Below are 20,690 nucleotides of genomic sequence, written 5' to 3' on the forward strand. Positions count from 1 at the left end.
AGTTAGCCTGAAAAGATGAATTGTCATTGCTATATTGAAATCATTTGAAGACTTGGGATTAGGTCGCCTTGCAGAAGAGTCAGAGGAGAAGGGAGGACACTGGGAGGCTACCAGGGATGCTTTGAGGGTCAGAGAGAACTGAGGGGAGGCTCAGTGTCTGGGTACCGCGTCTTGGGGAATAGAGGGTGTGAAGCTATGCTCGGCTGTGTCTAAGGCAGCCCAGAGACGTCAGGCATCAGCCCTGGAAGATGGTTGTTGGCTTTTACGGCCCACCATATAGACGGCCGTGGGCTGCTTACTGACGACTGTTTCTGTGTCAGGAAGAAGAATTTACATGGGACAAGTGTAACTCTTTTCTGCGTCTTTCTGTTCGCTCCCTCTTTGGAAGCAGTAAACAAACCCTATTCCCAGGACTGTGCTGCCAACATTGATGATGGCAGCACACAAATGAGGAGGTAAACAAAAGCTGTGTTAATTTCAAGCTCCGTTAGAAACGCAGGTGTTTGGAGGGGCAGAGAGGGGGGACGACCAATGTCTGCCGGGTAGAAAAGGTCAAAACAGGAAAGGAAAGGGAAGGGGAGGGGAGGGGAGGACAGGACAGGACAGGACAGGACAGGACAGGACAGGACAAGACAGGAAAGGAAAGGAAAGGAAAGGAAAGGAAAGGAAAGAAACTGGCTTCTTGAGATCCAAAGCGGATCCTGCCAACAGTGAAGATGTGGGAGTGTTTTGTTCTCATTTCTCTTTTTTCAATCATAGAATTCTAAAGCAAACCCTGTCCTTAGTGTCTTCTCTATGTGAGGCCTTCAATATGTAGTGTCTTCGATATGTGAGGCCATGGAGTATGGACTGCATGTTCTTTCTCCTAGAAAAGGAAGCCATACAATATTTGGAGCACAGCCACAGACTCTGATCCAGAACTATTTGTCTTTTGTATGTAACTGCTCTTTTCAGGAACCCCTAATAATATTTATGACTTTGGCGGGATGCACGAGTAGTCTTCTTCATGCCTCTGACATGAGATCGGCACAACATATCTAAGAGACCTTCATCCCTTTGAAGATGGTGTTGCATCACCCCAGATCAGGTCCAGGAAACCACGTGTCCTGCCATACTTGCCTGGGTTGACTTTTCTGTAATGTCATAGCAGTGAGCATTCAGGATCTCTGATGATGGATGAGTGTTCGCCTATAAATGTAAAGCCATATGTCTCGACTTAGTTTCCTCCAAGGCATTTCCCTTTAGTGAGTGTCACAGGCAGCTCTATAATGTTTTCGTACCAGATGCCGACGTGCACTTGGATTCGATAGATGCAGGGAGAAAAGATAGACAAGAATTTCAGGCTAGGTTAACAGATCAGAGTTGCTGTCCCATCTGGATGTGAAGGAATGGCCTTGCTGATTTGCAGGCTTCTCTCTGGGTTTTACAGGCCTAAGATTTTTTTTTGCAGAAGTATTAAATTTGAAATATTCACTAAGTGCAACTCTCTCCTAAAAACAAAACAAAAGATGGTTTTTAAACGCACTTTTCAAGACAACACATTTCCTTTTTTGAGCATGGAAATACAGTCACTGCTGAATTACATTGCTGGAGTGAGCTTCAGGTATTAGTTACAGTGGGAAGTCAGAGGTTGCAGGAAACTCTCTTCTCAGAACCAGGATGCAGGTTCTGGCCTGGATTTAATTAAGTGCTGCGTGTGGCACCAGACTGGCACTTAATTATATTCCATTTAGCCCTTGATTATATATCGTCTCTTCTTGTTTTCCCAGTGTTTCAGGTACCCTAGTCTTGTTTTCTCCAGTTCTGTTGTAAGCTCTTTGAGATCACAGCTAATGGCACACAGTAGACACTCAACAAATATATGATAAATGAGCTCGTAAGCAAAGGGATAAATGAATATGACCACAGATTTAGGGTGCTACCTTCCACGTCACAGGATTTGACCTGACAGTCACACAGTAACAAAGAGTGAGGGTTCTCTGTTCTTCCCTGGAAGGCATCCAAGTTCTTCTGCAGCTCAGTGGATAACAAACAGGTTTAATTTCTTTTCCCTGTCCCTCTGCCTTTTTAACCCACTCCAGCAAAGAACTCAAGCACATGGTGCTGTAAAATATTGGGAAGATTTTTGCTCACCCATTCCCAACATTAGTGTACTTAAACGCTTATTTTCTTCACCTTAACCTGAGCTTTTTGAATTTCTCAATTTCCATGGCCATCTTCTAAGTGTATTTCCTTTGCCTTCTTTGTGACAGCTTATTACAGTACCTGTTGTAAAGGAGATGTTCCTGAACCACAAGTGAAGCACATGTGGAAATTTTCCTGAGAGTAGCATACAGAACAAGCAGTAGTTGTTAGGTCTGGAAAAGGTAGAAAGGCAGGGAGAGTAGTTGCTTTTATTCTGTGTCGGTCTGTGGATCCTTTTGGTCCAGGAGCATTGAAGAGTTTTACAGTTTAAAAAGTGGCTAAAACATAAAGTATCCATCATGACGTATGCATTCTAGCAGTTCTGATGCAATTAATGAAGGCAGTTTATTTATGCAAATTTCACTGCAAACAAGTGAATGATCCTTTTCTTTTAACGTAACACCATTTAATGAGTCCAGCACCTCCCCACAGGCTGACTTGGAGGTGTCACTGGTGAACACTGGTCACTGGGTTAACGGGCATGTGACGGTTGCACTGCTTTTCCATCTTTAGTTTTTAGCTTTGAGGGACTCCGCCCTGGTAAAGCCTGTTGATAAGACAGGAAGTGCTTGGGTCAGTCAGTGGGTGAAGAGATCCAGTTCCATAATGATGGCTTCTTTTATTCTTACTTCACGTTTTCACTCTTGGTGGTGCTCCTGGCATTAGCACTCTGCATGTGGCGAGTTGTCCCCTTTGAATACTCCTGGCTGATTATTCTCATCCATTGTTTCTTTCTTTGTAAATTTTTCTGTTGTTTGGGTCCCAGGATTTTATTCCCCTACTTCCAATTTGTCACTGGCATTTCAACCTCAACTCCGGATTTTTTTTTTTTTTGCTTTCAGTTTCTGTAAATGGTTTAACCATTGTTAGACATCTTGACACCTTTTGAGCCTTTAAGAAAGGCTTACAAGTTAAAAAAACAAAACAAAACAAAACATTACTTAACTCCACAAAGGAATGCCCCTCAAACACACGCAATTCTTTTAAGCATCTTCTAAGTTCAAAATAGGTAAGATTTGTTTATATTTGTGCCTTGTAGAAATTGTAAAGTTGTCAGTAGTATATGTTATAGAAATGCTCAGGAGCATAAGCAATTTCCTGAACAGTCACTATCAGTAATCTGTAACATTTCAAAATTAACAACTAGATATAAGAAAGGCATAGGTAGATAGATAATCACTTTGGCCCAGTGGCCTCCAGTTCTGAAGTGCATCAGAGACGCCTACGGGGTCTGTTTAACAATGATTGCTGTGCCCCAAATTCATTGTGATTTGGATTTCAGACAAGACTTCTGTTTATCTGGTGCTGTCAAGCTTCTCAGGGACCACTGCTGTTCCATTTATCTTCCTGAGCAGACAGGAAAACTACATTTCCCAGCTTCACCAACAACTGGGTCCTGGAGTGTGGCACGTGGCCACTATTTCCAAACCTGGCCTTAAAACTCCCCGATGCTTCTCCATTCTCTCCCCCCACTTTTCTGTACTGTTTTTACAAAATCGGACCCCCCTGCTTTTTCTCAGCTCTGCCTAGATGTACACATCCCCCTGCCTGCCCCAGAGCCTCACCGGATCTGCCTGTGTATCCTACAATCCTACAAGAACTAAATAAAATACTTAAAAGGGGTTACATCTAGAAATCCATTTCATAGGATGGAGACTTGGTGTCTGCCGGGCTCTGGTGCCCCACTGACTTGTCAGCTCTCCCCAACCTCCTCACGCATGGTGCCATGTGATTCCTGGAGATCCCTGTCACGCCATCTTCCTTCTGTTATGCCTGTGCTATGTCCCCAGTGAAATCTGGCCCATGCAGAATTAGATGTGGTAACTTCCCAAATCCACCTTAGAAGAAGGTGCACTTCCCCTAGTCCTTCCTTCACCTACTGCCCTCCTTTAACTTGCGTGAAATCACCGCCCATGAACCACACAAAACAGTTTGCATTGAAAAACAGTACTCACTTTTCCGATTGTAAACAGATATGTATTTATGAAAGGGAATTTTGAGGCCAAGAAGAAAAGTTCATCTTCAATTCCAGTCACTGTCCAAAGATAATCCCTGTCAATGTTTTGTTATGTATTTATGCACTTTATTTATTTATGACCATGCTATGTAAATGTATCTGGTTATTTGATGCTCTCATTCATTGTACATTTAGGCTCTCATTTATTCACAGAATCCAAACAAGTGTTGCTGTTAATTTCCTTGTTATTGTAAGCACCAATGGGATGAACATCCCTCTGCCTAAATCTCTGTAAATGTAAGTGATGATATTTCAAGAGTTGATTCTTAGCAAGTGAATCCATTGGTAAAAGTGTATAAAAATTGAGGTAAATCCTACAAGAACTAAATAAAATACTTAAAAGGGGTTACATCTAGAAATCCATTTCATAGGATGGAGAGCCAAGGGCTGTTTTCTAATCTAAGCGCTACTGCTGACTTTTGCTATTTATGTATTATTGTGACTAGAAATGACATTGTAAACCCTTCTCTACTGATGGTGGGAGAGTAAATTAGGACAGCTACTATAGAAATCAGTATGGAGGTCCCTCAAAACATTACAAATGGAACTACCATTTGATCTACTTATACCCCTCCTTAGTGTATACCAGAAGGAATTTAAGTCAGCACACCAGAGAGACATACACATACTCATGTTTATTGAAGCACAGTAAACAATAGCCAGGATCTGGAACCAGCAGCACAGGTCCCCGCCAATAGAGGAATAAGTGAGGAAAAGGTGGCATATTTACACAGTGGAGTAGTATTTAGCCACAAAAAAGAACAAAATTTTGTCCTTTGCAGAATAATGGTTGGACCTGGAGACCAGCAGTGTGGCAAGCCAGTCTCAGAAAGATAAATATTGTATGTTCTCCCTAATGTGTGGAATCTAGAAAATATTAACAGAGAATTGAAAGGGAGACTATTGTTAGACAAGCGGAAGGCCATAAGGGAGATGGGGGTACAAAGGTATGCAGTAGGGAGATGAATATGGCCAAAATACCTTATACACATTGAAACCAAAAAATGTGAAGTTAGGGGGAGGTAAGGTAAGGAGGTGATTAGAGTATGTTACATGCATGTACAAATCTGTCATGATAAAACCAATTAATCTGTATAACCAATATGGACCAGTAAAAATGTGGAGAAGAAACACTGTAAAAATGATTTGATCTTTATGAATGCACTGTTACGGACTAAAAAAGCCTGAGTGAACATTTGAACAAACACATATTACATACCCATGTAAACAAGCCACTTTTCTGGAAATTTACAGTTTACCCTCCCACAGTGTATGCCAGTTCTATCCTATAAAGGCCTCTATGAACGACATCTTTCTTTGCCTTTTTAAATCTTTCCTAATTATGAATATTGTTTTCATTTGCATTTATTCTCTTGATGAGGTTGATTTGCATTTGCAATGATTGGCGATCTCTATTTCTTCTTTTTGCTTTTTCATGAATATACAAATGTTCACACATCTTATATATGCTGTCCCTGTGCTATTGGTAGGTGGGGTCCTCATACCAGTGACATGACCATCGCGTACACATTTGGGACCTCCCGACCCTAGGGTCTTCTTCTGGCTGTTCCTAGGATCCCTTACCTCATCGTGTGGGGGGACAGGAATGCAGAGCAGCTGCGTGGTGAAGACCTCACCTTTCTGCTCGGCTCATAAACCTTCCGTGAAAGCAGCTGTCAGAAAGGCACCCGGGTCAATGCTACACCACGAGAGTATGGACAGAATAAGCACATCACTCCTGAAAAGCATCACAGTCTTCCAAGTATATCTAGCACAGAGGGCTTAGCAACACATTATTGTTTCAAACGCAGGTCCCATACTTAATACGTATGCTGTATATTAATTAATAGTTGGCATTAATCTGCACATCAGTGAGTCATACATTCATACACAAGCAGCCATGTATGTCAGACGCTTACAAGGTGGATGAAGGGCTGGGGATTTAGCTCAGTGGTTCCGCCACCTGCCTCACAAGAACAAGGACCTGAGTTTGATTCCCGGTACCAAAAAAAAAGGTGAAGACTGAACCAGTATATTTTAGACGGGAACGTCATGCATTCAAAGGATTTATGTCTGTTTTGTAGACTATATCCTAGACACCTACAACAGTGCGTGGACCAGATGGTTAAAAAATGCTCGCTGAACTGATGACTGAATCAGTGGTCGGACAGTTAACATCAAGACTTGAGCTGCATTTGCCTTATGTTGCAGGATACTGTGAGATGACAAAGGCTCTGGGTGTTAACGAGGAAAATACAACATAATGTTAGAAGGAATGGCCCACATTGGCTCTGGGAAAGAACAGCTAAGCCCCTCTCCAGCCATGGCTGCTGAACACCTACTGTGTACTCTGCACAAGACAAGGGAAGAAGTTCAGGCTCTGCCCTCGGGGAGTTTTCAGTGCTATGTGGAAGGGAAAGCTGTATTAAACCCTCCTGTAAATAGGGAAACTGCAGGCTTTCCTGCTGGCTAGAGGCTGCCTAAGAGGAGAGGCTTGCCGGGCTGATCAAACCCTCCTGTAAATAGATAGGGAAACTGCAGGCTTTCCTGCTGGCTAGAGGCTGCCTAAGAGGAGAGGCTTGCCGGGCTGGGCAGGCGATGTCCCAGCTGCATCTGGAGGCAGAGGTCACATATTGAACGTAGTTCATATGAAAAGAGAAAGAGGGCACTGTGCGTGGGAGAAACTGAGAACAAGCATCCGCGGGAGGCACAGGGAGAGGTGGACAGTGGGGACTCAAAGCCGGAGAGACCATCCTCGCAACTCTGCCCTGTGACGACCCCGCTCACCCTCGGCCTCTTCACCAGCAGCCCAGGCACAGGAACCCCTGCCTGGCCGGACAAAGGCAACGTCAGGCACACGTGTGTGGCTCTTGGCTGAAAGCCTGGCCCAGTGGAAGTGCTCGGCTAGGGTCATTTTCTTCTTGTTTTTCTTTCCTCCTGTGATTACCTATGTTGTAAGCCCAGGAAGAGCAAGCCCTCAGTCCTGTAGTTCAGCGGGTCTCCTTAGTGACTGCCCCAGTGTGCTGCACTTAGTAAGTACTGACTGCGTGGCATCTCGCGGCATCATTTTACTTATTAAGCAGGGGTCTGTGCAGTAGGGTTTGACATACATTTTCTCACCGAGGCTTTCATTTCACTTAAAATACTAAATCAAGGTTCCAGCATCTGATACTTCATATGGGGAATTATGAACCCGTTGATATTTGGGGGTTGAATACACTGTTTAGGCATGACTGCATTTTCAAATAAGTGGAATATTGGTGAGTTCAGATCTTCAGAGTGTCTCTGAGATTCTGAGTGACAAGAATGTAATCTATACATATTGGATTGCTATGAATATTGCATCAGCATTTTTCTGATGGCTATGAGGAAAGTATACAAATGCAGAGATTAGATGAATGCATAAAAATAAAAAGACTCTTTCAGCAATAATTTGCAGCTCAAACAACAAAACAATAATTTAGAGCTCTGACCTTGTAATTCAGCTGATTAGCAGAATCCAATTCTCTTTTAATTTCATGTTTTGTTGTAGCTAACTGATGAACTCTGAGTGAATCAGTATGCCAAAAATTGACAAGTTTGACTCCTTTTGTGTCTAGAAGACTTACATGTCCCGTTTGTCCAATTTTCAAGTTTAAAAAAAAATGTTTGTTTTCTTCTTTCTACCCACTAACACTGCAAATGAAAGCTGGCTTCTCCCTTTTTCTCACATAATTGCATAATAAAGTTCCTGCACTGCAAAGTGTACTGGTGACAGTACACACAGTAGAGTAGAACACATCCCCGTCTTCCTGAACTAGATGAGTCTACACACTTGTAAACCCCCTTTCATCAGATTCATCTACCCAGATCCAACCACATGCCCAGAAAGCAGGTATCAGCACAACGCTCAGTTACTGTTCTTCATTTCCTACTATTGACAGTAGATACAGTATTTATACTCCATATATTATCCACGTGGGTTTTTAAGAATTCTTTTTCATCCGTCTGCTTTTGTTAAGACGTTAAGTTCCTGTTCATCCCACCACCAAGTCCCTTTATAAATACAATTTTGTGTACTGGTTTATTCATAAATTATTAATGTTACATTGGAAAAAAAATCTCAGTTTCGTGTCCCCCTGACATGTAACTGCCCGTGATTTCTGCCGTGCTCCGGGGTGCTTGAAGGGCACCCAGCTCTCCTGAAGAAGGAAGCTGCCGGAGCTCTTCTTCCCTGATGAAACAATTAATTTTCTGTTCCATTTGCCGACCATGGTGTGCGGCGCCTGCGTTGCTCATGTTTGTGCAAGTCCTGTCCGTCATTTCGGCCTGCTCAGCTTTGGGAGACAGAGAGCAGGCTCCAGAGCTCTTGGGTAGAAAATAAGACAGATTTGCACTCGTCGGATAAGAAAATGGCGTGGCTGGCCGTTGTCCTGGAAGGAAGAATTTCCTCTTCAGAGTGGCACAGCGGGTTCTTCGCCGCCTCCCCGATGTCGCCTCTGCCTCATTGCTGAATTAGCATCTGCCCCACCTCACCTGAGGAGCAGACCGTTCTGACAAGAAAGCGGGTTACCCTGACTGGGAAGGAAGGGTGCCCCAAGCGGGCTGAGTGACTCGTGCCACGTCTTACTTTAGTGTGTGCTTCTCATGAGCTCTGAGACGATGTCCCTTCAGCCCCTGCATCGGGCATGAGAACAGTCCGGGAGAACTGACCTCTGGCAGTGGGTTAGGGGCGCCTCGTTTTCCCACAGGCACCCGCCTGCCTTCATTTCTTCCTGCCCCAGCATGTACACCCTCAAACCTCGTTTGCCAACTGAGCGCTTGTGAAAGCAGGGCCCGCCTGGAGGAACGGGCTCTGCGCCTGGTGTGCAGAGCATCTCTGTGGGGTCTCCACTGCACGCTGCAGGTGCTGGGCATTTTCTGTCTTCATCTGGCCTCCGCCAGCTTACATCGGGCTCCATTTTCACCAGTGTGCCCCCCGACCCGGCCAAGACAAACTGGCCATGGTAATCTTTAAGAAGTTACAGTTTCCTAAGAAGATAAACTGTTGAGGAAAACCATGGATTTTAAAACTGTCTTTGCATTCACGCAGATTGACTACATGCCCAGCCTGTACCTCCGCTGTGAACAAAGCACGGATCTTTCTGGCCTGCAGGAAACGAAGTGCCAAAGTAACATTCGCTTCAGTTGGCATGAATCACCGAAGGTAACGGTGTGAAAACTGCACAGCTTTGACACTTCACCCTCACCATTTGTCTAGGCACCTCCCCGCTCTAACTTCCTGCACCTTGTGTGTAAGATGAAGCAAGTGGGACTGTGTAACCCTTACGGCACCTAAAGACCTGTGTCTGGATGCTGTCCTCAGCACCTGTGAGATCTCAGGGATCCTGCTGAATGTGCCTGAAATAAGGACCAGTCTGCAAGGATTTTTTTTAATGCAGTGAGGACGAAAGTTTAGTCTACCTGAGTAGTGGCGTTGACTCAAGGTCGCTATAATTTTCTCAGATATCTGTGGATGCTGCTTTGGACCCAAGGGTACAGGATGTGTTTTACTAGATTTAGCAAGAGCCCCTGATGTGTGGCTCCAGACTGTTGATAGTAGGCAATGGAATTCCACTTCTGAAGCGTCGCCCTTAGCTCTCCCTGTTATAGGCCCATACGCAGGAACTCAAATGAGAAGAGACAGAATTTTTGCTTTGCTGGGCAAAGCAGGAGCAAGCTTAGGATCCAGCCATTGCCGAGTGCCCAACAGCTTGTCGGTGTGAATCCAGCAGCCCTCCAGAGCCACTCCTATATGCAAGAAAACACTGGCAGTTTACACAGGTCTTCTGTGTCCTTCTAGCTGTTTCCCTCTGTGTTAAAAAGAGATTAGTGAATGGAAACATATTCTTTTTTAGCTCATGATACACAGTGTATATACCATTGTTATTCTCTAATTATTTTGTTATGAAAAAAATTACACTTTCATAGAACAGCTTTTATATTTTGTGTGTTAGCATCTGCTTGTGTTATGTTAAAAATAAAAAATAAAAGATGACAGAGGTTGTTCTGGAAACCAAATAGTGATGGAGAATAATAGGCAAACTCCAGGAAGTTAGTAAATATTTCCTTTCAGATCCTAGGGTACAAGGAAACCAGGCCTCCGAAACATCAGCCAGACCCTGGAAACTTGCCTGATTTGGTTTCATTAAAGATACCAGAGAATAATTAGACCATGGGGGAAATTCTGTTTCCCATTCCCTGGGGACTGTGATTAGTGAGTGACTTTCCATGTCATTCTTTTTTCCATTTCCTGTTTTTTCCCCCTTTGAAACAACTGTTGGCTACCGGATGGGAGCAATGGAATGGAGAACCGAACAGTCTGGGCCGTGGGCTGACTGGGCCACACTGTTGGTGTGTCATTCCATCCACCAGCTCCTGCTGTCCTGCAGGCCCGGGTGGGCACTCCTCTCTCCATCTGATAAGCAATCAAATAGAGAACTGTAGGGTTTTTATCTGTGCATTGCCTATCATCAAAACCGAGTAAGAAAAGGAAAAGGTGTATAGAAGTATAGTGAAGTTATGTTGTTGCTCTTTCTAACAAATAAACACAGTGAACCCCTGTCACAAATAGGAAAATGTTTTTAAGATTTTCATTGTACTAAGAACTGTGCATAGTTAAGTTGAAATATAAATGTAAGCCAGCGTTCCACTAGAGCTGTTTACTAATATAATTAGGCAAGTGAAGCAAGGAGTAAGCCAGGGAAATTTGAAGGTTTGGTTAAAATCAATCTCTCTCTCTTTATCACCTTCTCTCTCTCTTTCTCCCTCCCTCCCTCTCTCATTCCAAATACATTCAGAATTGAAAGCGAAAGGAATTATACAGCCATATGTTTAGTAAATCAAAACAGTTCTGTAAGGAAACACAAAAGACACAGGAAAAAGACTAAAGAATTTATTTTCCTATGTATGCATTTGCAGTCATAGGAATTCTGAGCTAAGATGTTGATGAAATCATTTCTAAACTACTGGTTGCCCCAGGTTTTCATTGAAAACCTATTTTTCTTGTGAGTTTCACTTTCTGAAAGAGCCTCTTTACAGTTTGCACTTGTTAAGTAATAATGAACTTAATTTTCCACTAAATAAATACATAGTCTTCCAATGCGAGCATTGAATATGTGTGAACTAATTGTTATCTCTTTCAGTTACTACAATCTATAGAAAAAGGAAATAGATGTGATGTTTGTATTTGTACCAGCCTGTGTAGTTACGTCTTGGATAAATGTGGGAGATCTGTTTGGTTTTTGTAAGAAGCAAGGAGACCCAGCGCCCCCTTTGAGGTCATCCAACGGCAACCATTGTATATTCCGGTCGCTCTTGTAGGGTGGGTTAAATGGCTCACACTAAAGCCCTATAGTTTAGTACTAGGCCCAGAATACAGGCCTCTGAACTCTAGTCTACTACTCTCTGTTAAATTGTACTGCTACTTTATAAACTTGTGAGGCTGAGGAGTTCTGAATGGTGTTAATTCCAAGATTCTGGAACTGTGACTACATTTGAAAGACCATAGAAATAGCATTGCCATAACTCATTTTCCTCTCTGGATTTCTCATTACATTTTCTTAACATCAAATTGGTCATGGGGGTGCCCTCCTGTGCCATGCTGTTATGTAAGCCCTATAATTTTTACATAGCTGATCCTTTGCAAGCTTGCCAAGTCGCTGAATCCTTATTCAAGTTTAGTATGAAAAGTGCCCCCCAAAAACTTCCATTTGATTGCAGGAATAGGAAAGACCAAAAAGGCTCAGGGGAAAAAATTTCTTAAATGAATGATTTTGTAAATTTGCTTCTTTCTGATGATAACATTTGGAATCCAACTCTACTCTAGTATCTCAAAGGAAGCTGACAGGTGATTCAGAAATGCTGTTGAGGACTTAATAAAGAGGAATGGAAAATTATCTGAGAACTCATTAAGTTTAGAACTACATCATTTCAAAGAGTAGAGCTGACATCAAAAAAGTGATTAAAAAAAAAATCCAGTGTTGCCAAGAACTTGAACAGAGGATAACAGCTGAAGCGCAGTGGAGACAGCTCCTGGTTCGGGTCAGTCCCACAGGCTGAGATGCCAGCGCATCACCGAGCCAGCACATCCGGCAGCATCGTATTTTCAGACCACGTGACATGCAGTGACCACCAGGCAAGCTGCTGTTGCCTACCGAGGCCCTTTGGCGAATGAATGCTTGCTAAATGGATGGGCCCTGCCAATCGTTGACATTACCTGGAGGAAGCAGAACGTATAACTGCCTGCCATTTTGAGCCAGTCCCACTGAGGAACCTACAGGCCTGGCTGCCTGGGGGGAACCTTGCGCGATCTAGAGGGCGCCTCTTTTCCAACCTATCAGTTAGGACAAGAGCAGAGGCAGATGTGATAGATTAGATGGCCCTAAGATGAATCGCTCTAAAAGCTCTCCTGTTGGCAAGGGTAATCTAGGTTGCCGGGAAGCTCGAGTTTGCCACGTGACATCCCCGGAAGTCTGAAGAGGTCTGACTGGTTCGCTCTGTTAAATGAAACTGCTGAGGTGACTGTCGTGAGGTGATTAATAAAGTGTATAAATCTTAACTGTGGGGAGGAAAGAAGATGAATTAATGTGTGCACATATTGGAAATGTAATGAAACCAAATTGAAGGTACCAGGATTTGCTAATATATTACAGAAAAACAATACAAGGCTTATTGTTCCCTTATTGGTCTTGTTTGTTGGTCTCATTTCAGAAATGACCAGGAAGACATATTTGATATTATTTTTCATTTTGCTAGCATGGGAGACCTGAATTGGTAATAAAGTAGGAAAGTAATAATGATCTCATATATATGTGCACCTGATATTTATCATTTATTATTTATTTTCCTCATGTTAATGAAGCTCTGAGAAAAGGATTGGTTCAACTTCCCTTGAAGCTGTTATCGAATGCTGTTAGCAATCATCTATGAAGTTTTGGTAGTTTTCAAAGTAATTAGAACCCTGGAGCAAATAAACACTAAAAGAGCTCTCATTTCTGAAGTTATTTTTTCTAACTAAATAGCTTTATTCTGCTCTAATTATATACTAGTCATTATAAAATTAAAAATCACCTAAAGTGAATGGATGCCTTTTTAAAAATTATTTGTTTCTTGCTAATTACTGTGAGCTAATTGTAGAGTGTAATGGCACGCACTCTGAACACACTGCCTTGCTATTGTAATCTCCCATGGTTGAAAACTTCAGTACCAGTGGGGGGCGGAGGGTTGAAAAGAGGGTCTCAGGCAATCGAAGTCAGAATTTCTTGACTTTGAGAAGATCTGACTTTCTGCAAAATGATCACAAACAGCTATGAAGTATGTTGGCTTTAAAAAAGTTTTATCGTCACCGTGCATGTGAGTTTCACTCCATCTGTACTGCTGTACTAGACACAGTGATGTTTTGGCATATTTTAACTGAGCCTTAAATTTTGCATTTGTAAAATGGAAGCAATACCTCCCTTGCAGCATTATTTTGAGGATTAAAGATATGGTCTACAAAATTTTTCCCAGAATCTGTCATCATAGCAGCTATTATTCTTATCATCTCTTATTGTCTCTTCCATTGTTATTTTTGTGATAAAAAAAAATTACTACTGCTAGTAGACTCGTGACTGGTCTTGAAGACAGTTCATAACTTCTGTGACACCGTACTTTTTTCCAGTGGCAACTTGTATCAGTCAAGAGCACAAGTTTAAATGAATCTATAAAAGCGGAAGTTTACCATGTCATTTTCCTATTGCATGAGTCAGCATCAGATGGTTGAGTGTGGGTAAAGAGAAAGACTGTTCAGGTCACATATTCACCAGGGACTTTCCCGTGAACCTGCGTGTTCACAGCGGCCCTCCCATTGACAAATTCGTGAAGCACACACTGCCAGCATCTCTCTAGGACACCAGGGAAAACAAATAAAAGCTATGGCCTAAACATCAAACAAGACAGAAGCCCTGGAGCTGTGGCTTATAAATGCCCCATTCCCCCTGTCTGCTCTTTCTTTACTCTGTGTTACAAATTGATATGAGTTATACACATTCGTGAATACGGGGCACCAGGTGTTTTGTCGGAAGGCAGAGATGATGAACATCAAGTTCAGAGTTTCTCTCTAACTCTTAGCACTATCACAACCATTGTCATCAGTAAACTATTTCCTCCCTGACTCTCCTTAGCTCTTCGCTGTGACCTCTCATTTTTCATTTTTCTGTTTGTGTAAGGAACATTGATCCTTAGTGAGTGTCTTGGTTCTAGGTGCCAAGTTTCCTGATAGTCTCTTATGTGCGGGGCAGGAAGTGGCTTGCATATGTTATCTACTTAACACTAAAACAACTCAGTTTTACAGCTGAGAAAGAGTCTGTAGAGCTGTGAGGTGGGATGTACAAGGACAAGTGCTGCCTTGGAGACCAGGCTGTCTTCCCAGCTGTGCCCCGTACTGATGTGTGATGCAGAGGAAGTCCCACAAGGGAACCAAGTGCCAATCGTGGATGTTGGCACTGTGCTGGGTGCTTAGACTGTGTATATTTAACCTGGCTCTGCAAACCTCCCTTCCCATTCTCAAGGGCATCTGCCCAATTCTGCTGCTGCGTAGGTGTTGGCGAAGAGGTGCAGATCCACCTATCTCCCATGCTTCCTCTTTTCCTCCTTTTATCAGTCCCTCCCTGAATCACAGCTGCGTGGCCCTACCACCCCTGCTTCCCAGCTAAAAAGAGCACAGAACACCCTGCCAGCTATGACACATTGCCCTAGAGGTGCGAAAGAAAGGGCTCTCATCTCAACAGGCTCAGGGAGTGGTAGTGCTAGCCTTTATTATTAATTTTTTTAAGATGCTGGGAAGAAAAAGAAGGTTGGATGTATTTCAGAAAAAGGCAGGGAGAGGGATGATGGAGAAACAGGAAACGAGCCATGCTCAGAGATGAACAGGTCCAAACATAGCCAAAAACATGCCACATCTTCGAGCATCTCTGACTACCACACTCTGTCTAGGACGTACAGTGTCCCAGGCAGTCTGCACATGACGCTGTGAAATTGGTAAATCATTATTCTTAGCCAACAGATGAGAAAAGCGAGGTTGAGAAAACATAAGAAAATTGTCGACCGTCACACCTGCCGCACAGTTGGATCTGCTGTCAGAAGTGAGGGCTGTTCTTTCCAAAGCTTGCACCCATCTCTGCTGTGCTACATTATCAGACTTATTTTTTAAGAATGCCTACTCGAGCTAATGAATTTTGATTAGAGGATGAAACATGTTTTAGAACCTGGGAGGATCCTGTCAATGACACAGTGAGAAAATAGCTTTGATTCCTTATTTTATTTTAATTTTTTTATTTTTCCCTTTAAGTTTATTGGTATATTTAAAGCAAACAATACAGTTACATTTATCATTGGGATCTTGTACCTTTAAGTGATATAACTTTATTCTTTTTCCCCATACCCCTGCCCTCCCTTCACCCTTCACCCTTCCCTATTTACAAAGACTTTGTTTCCATTTTTTTCCTTTTTTCACATTTTTTCTTTTCCCTTATTTCCTTTCCCCTCCCCTTCCCACTTCCCCTTTAGCCATTTTCTTCCTATTTCGCACTATGAATTATACCATTTGAACCTTATTTACACTTTTAGTTTTTCACATCAGAGAAACTTCAATATTTATACATCTGTCCTATTTCACTTAAGAGTATAGCCTCAGTGTGCATCCATTTAGCTATAAACGTCTCTAGTTTCTCATTCTTTATGGCTGAGTAGTGCTCCATTTATAGAAAAAACACATCGTCTTTCTCCAGTCTCCAGTTGATGGGCATTTGGGTTGTTTCCAATTTTAGCTATTGCAAAATGTGCCACTATAAACATAGGTGAGCATATATCACTGTGATATGATTCTTTTAATTCTTTTGGAAAGATACCCAGCAGAGGCATAGCTGGGTCAAATGGGGCCTCTAATCCTAGTTCTTGGAGGTATCTGCATATTAATTTCCTTAGTCGTTGCCCCAGTCTGCACTCCCACCAACAGTGGAGAAGGGTTCCTTTCTCCCCACAGCCCCATCAGCATTTGTTATTGCTTGATTTCTTGATAGCAGCCATTCTTTCTGGGGTAAGGTGGAATCCCAGTGTTGTTTTCATCTGCATCTCTCAAATGACCACTGATGTTGAATGTTTTTTCATGTATTTATTTGCTGCTTTTACTTCTTTGTCTGAGAAATGTCTGTTCATGTCAGATGCCCATTTTTGAATCGACTTTTTATACTTGAGGGATCTGATTTTTTTTGAGTTCTTTATATATTCTAGATAGTAGACCTTTGTCTAGGGAACAGCTGGTAAACATTTTTTCCCACATTGTAGGTTGTCTCTTAGTTCTGTTGGTGGTTTCTCTTGCACTGAAAAAACTTTTTAATACAATGAGATCCCAGTTGTTGATTCTTTGTTCTAGATCCCATGCTGCTGAGGATTTGGTCACAAAGTCTTTTCCTAAGCTAATGTCTTTGAGAGTTCTACCTAACTTATTTTCTAGTAAGTTTAGTGTTTCTGTGTTAATATTTAGAGGCTTAATCTGCTTGGATTTTAGTTTAGTGCATGGTGAAAGATAGGGATCTAGTTTTAATCTTTGGTGGGTTAAAAGCCATGGTTCCCTATTTTTAAATGGCAACATTCATATTTCATTAAATACAGCATCTCTTAGGTTCTGCCAAAGTTTGTATGATCGGTTTAACCTGGACGCAATCAGATTTCTCACAGAAATTTGATTTAAGACTCATGAGCACCCATTGTACACTGTGGGGAAAACAGATTTAAAGGCCAGGCTGGGCAGGTCCAATCCAGAAGCTCACCCATGCACCTGCCTCATCTTTGTGACCATTCTGCAACACTGGTAAGAGCCAAGAAGTCAAATAGTGAAGTCAGGAGGAGCCTATGTGGATGTAACAGGGTACGTGGTACCTAACACAAGTGTCAGCACTCAAACTAGAACTTGGCACACTTTGGCTAGGTCCTGTGCCTGCTTGGGATCATGCTGCTCCTAAAAATATGAATTGTGATCTGTCACTTTTTCAAGTTTTCCTATTTCCCATTTTCTAGAAAATGATGATCCTGAGTATACGTATGTCACCTCTGGTGACTGCAGGAGAGTTTAATGAATTTCATGCCTTCACCTCGAGTCAGTCCTGGTGCTACAGTTTTGTCTACATACAAAAAAATAAGAGAAGCTATTTCATATTCCTTATGGATAAAGGGATGCATCTGGCAATCAGAATGGCTCCCTTGTCAATCTAATTGTGCAGATGTTCAGGACAGGTTATACTGATTCTTGTCCGATTCAGTGTGAAAATTGATAGGCTCAAATTGCTTGAAGGAATGTAACGAGGCCATCTTTGCCTGTTCAGCCTCAAGCCAGGTGTGCACCCGAACTGTAAACTGCAGAGAGATGGGCTGTTTTATCTGTCTGTAAAAGTGCAAGAAACCTGAAGCTTTCTTTCCTTTGTCTTTAGAGGGAGCAAAAACTAACCATACGGTTTGCTCCCCATGAGTCCAAAGGCCATACGTGGAAGGGCTTCACCTAAGGAGCTTGGCAGAGGGCAATATGGGCAGTCTTTGGAAGTTACCTGTATTCTGCCCATTATATTGACATGAAAGCCGTGACTCGGAATCACACACCCTTCAGAATGTGCTACAGATTGCTTGCTTCAGGATATCAGTGGGTCTCTAGAGCCCAGAAACTGTTGCTTCTTTACCCTTAGTATTTTGAATGAGAACATACCATAAGAGTCGAAGTTTCTGCATGAAACTCTTAGGTGATGGGAATAGAACCTTACTGCCCAACCCTAAGGCCAATCTTTTTATTCCATATTTGTCTGTTCAGTCTCTTCTTCCCACACATCTCCTCTTTGCAGTCTTTGCTCCTTCTGTTTCCCTCCATTTCTCCAAGTCTTGGCCATACTACCAGAACCAGTAAAAACCTTCCTCTTTGTAGAAGGCTGATTGCTGGGACCTGGGATGTAGCCCTCTTCCCTGGAGTTTGGTGCTTTCTTCTTCTTCCTCACCTTTATCTCACAGATCACATCAGGAGTGGTCAGTGTGCCTTACGTGCTATTTCAGATGGGGCACTGCTGATCACAGGAGGATTGCAAGGCCGCTTCCCGAGTGTGGGGAGAAGGAGAACATTCAGGCTGTTTCTCTGCCCTTCCATAAATGCTGAGGGAGTGATACTCTCCTGTGTTGGCTTTGTGTCCCACGCTGCCTCCTCGTAGCAGCTCAAACCATACTCATTTACCGATGTCCCAAAATGTGCCATTACCATGATAAGAAAAGGATCTCAATGAGGTTGGGAAGCAGTATCTTGTTTTTGCCAAAAAACAATATTTATTTTAACAGTGAAGTGCCAGAGAAAGAATTATTTATTTTCTCCCTGACTCCTGACCAAATATTAAGATACTGTTAAATTCCACACACAGCTACACTTAGACTAGATTTTATTTGTGATATGTCTAGACCCATTGGAATTTTTATTATTTCTGTATTTAATCCACGAACTCTTGTATTCAGTTTATGTTACCTGCTGCTTAATTTGAGCTTAAATGATATTCTTAAGGAAAAAGAAAAAAATTAAATATAAACATAAATGTACACATACACACATGTGGAGAGATATAGAAAATGTTTGTAAATTTTAAATATATGGATGTGTGTGTATATATATATATATATATATATATATTTCATATATGTCATATAAATAAACTTTTAAATCCCAAAGAACCACAGCTAATAAAAACAGTCTGAGAAAAATAGTCACATTTGAATTGAAAACTGAACTTCCCAGTATTTCCAGTCTGAACAACTGAGTGTTGTCAGCTCAGGTGTCTCCATCCTGATCCCCGTCCAGTTTTAGCCAATACTGGTGACATCTGGGGTTCCTTCTCCTTTCATGGAGAACGTAAAGTTCCCTGTAGTTACACCACTTACCGCCCAGATTAATTGGAATTTTAACTTCATCAAATTCTGGAAGCTGAGAGCAAAATACTGTATTGTGTCTGAAAAGCAAGAAAAATACATTTCAGGAGACTGAACTTTCATTTTCTGTGGACCATGGAAGGAGCAGGAAGCTGCCAGAGCCCAGCTTTTAACCTACACAGTGACAGCCCACTTCTGCAGCCTGGAAAAGAGGTCCAGGAAGTAGTGGCCCGTCCCTGCCTTGGACCCTATGTCCTTAGGGAAATGAGAGCAGCAGACTTGGGAATAGGAGACCAGGGTTTCAACGCTTTTCAGACTTTTACACTGAGTGTGACACAGCCACTCCAAGCTTTGATCTCACCTCTTAAGGAAAGGAAATTGTGGTTTTTCCCACACCTTAAAGTCATGAGGATCATGCAAGAAAATGGAAATGAAAAGACCTGATGAACTGTAACGAAGCAAATTGGGCTATTACCACCCCGTGTCATTCAGCTCCAGTTGCTTAAACCTCTTTCCCAGGTGATTTGCCTTAAAACAGAGATCACTGGTGTCTTCTGCAGTGGCTGTTGACCTCATTTCTTTCAGAAGGCCCTAAAGGATACAGCTCATGTCTGTGACTGTGGCTCTTTGCACAGCAGTGGGAGAGGCGACACAGCTTGAAATGATCCCCTGGTGAGGACCAGAGCTTTTAATGTAAAAATGTGGATGAAGAGCAAAGTTTAGTGAGGGTAGGAGAGTGCTTTAGACATTGGAGTCACTGACATTCCACTGGCTAGTCCCCAAGGCTAGCACCCTTCCCTGGGCCATCCGAGGCAGGTTTCTGAGTTATGTCTGGGTGTTATTTACAGAGAAGGCTGGCATGCAGTGACACATTCTCCTCTGGGTCTGATCTGGAGACTTTCACTTTCTGCCAAATGTCAGCAAGTCTGTTTCTCAAGCAGCCTAGTATCCATCAAAAGACACATTCGTCTCACGTGTATCTACTGAGTTCCTGTTACAGAGCATGCACTGGGTTAGGAAGTGACAAGTCAAGAGAGAACAAGGTAGATTCCAGCCCTGCCTGGAAGCTTTCTGCTTTCCTGGCTCTTTCTCAGCCACACCATATGGAAAAGCAAGTTTCACTTGAAGGAAGGAAATTCCTCCCCACTGGGCATATGCAATGCTACAATGGGAAAGAGCACTGGATTCCGAGTCCCCATAAGATCTCAGTGCTTTCTTACTAACTCATCGTGTAATCTTCCTGATCTTCTCTTTCCTTGACTGTGGGATTAGAGTCCAAAAGGAGCTCTCTGAAGTCACATAATTCCTGCCCCGTAGGGAGATCTGTGTCATGGCTTCCATATGTGTCAAAGAGAAAGGGTGATATTTTCCCTGCTGGCACCGCTGGATGTATCTGAAGTTGAATTAGATGATAAATGAGTGAGTTTTAGCAATATTAGGTGGCCAAGCAAACAGTGTTGATGCCAAGACTGATTAGGGTATTATCATTAACACAGGACAAAAGAACATGCCTGGCAGGTTGCCTTGGAGGTGAGAAATGTAC

The 20,690-nt window shown here is 42.6% G+C and overlaps 1 protein-coding gene across 2 annotated transcripts in view; it reads left to right on the forward strand.

Annotated features, from left to right (window-relative positions):
- The window catches only part of Samd12 (sterile alpha motif domain containing 12), a 360,178-nt gene that overhangs the window by 272,222 nt on the left and 67,266 nt on the right, over window positions 1-20,690 (forward strand). Inside the window, exon 5 of one of the 2 annotated variants that reach the window (XM_010619518.3) lies at window positions 9,273-10,064. The exons of the other annotated variant lie outside the window; for it this stretch is intronic. Coding sequence (XP_010617820.1) covers window positions 9,273-9,277 — 5 coding nt within the window. The 3' untranslated portion in view covers window positions 9,278-10,064. Of the gene's footprint in view, window positions 1-9,272; window positions 10,065-20,690 lie in introns of those variants that run through there. 2 annotated transcript variants of the gene reach the window in all.

Source organism: Fukomys damarensis, unplaced genomic scaffold, assembly GCF_012274545.1.
Source record: "Fukomys damarensis isolate Sample0158 unplaced genomic scaffold, DMR_v1.0_HiC HiC_scaffold_5, whole genome shotgun sequence".
In the NCBI taxonomy this organism is placed as follows: Eukaryota; Metazoa; Chordata; class Mammalia; order Rodentia; family Bathyergidae; genus Fukomys; species Fukomys damarensis.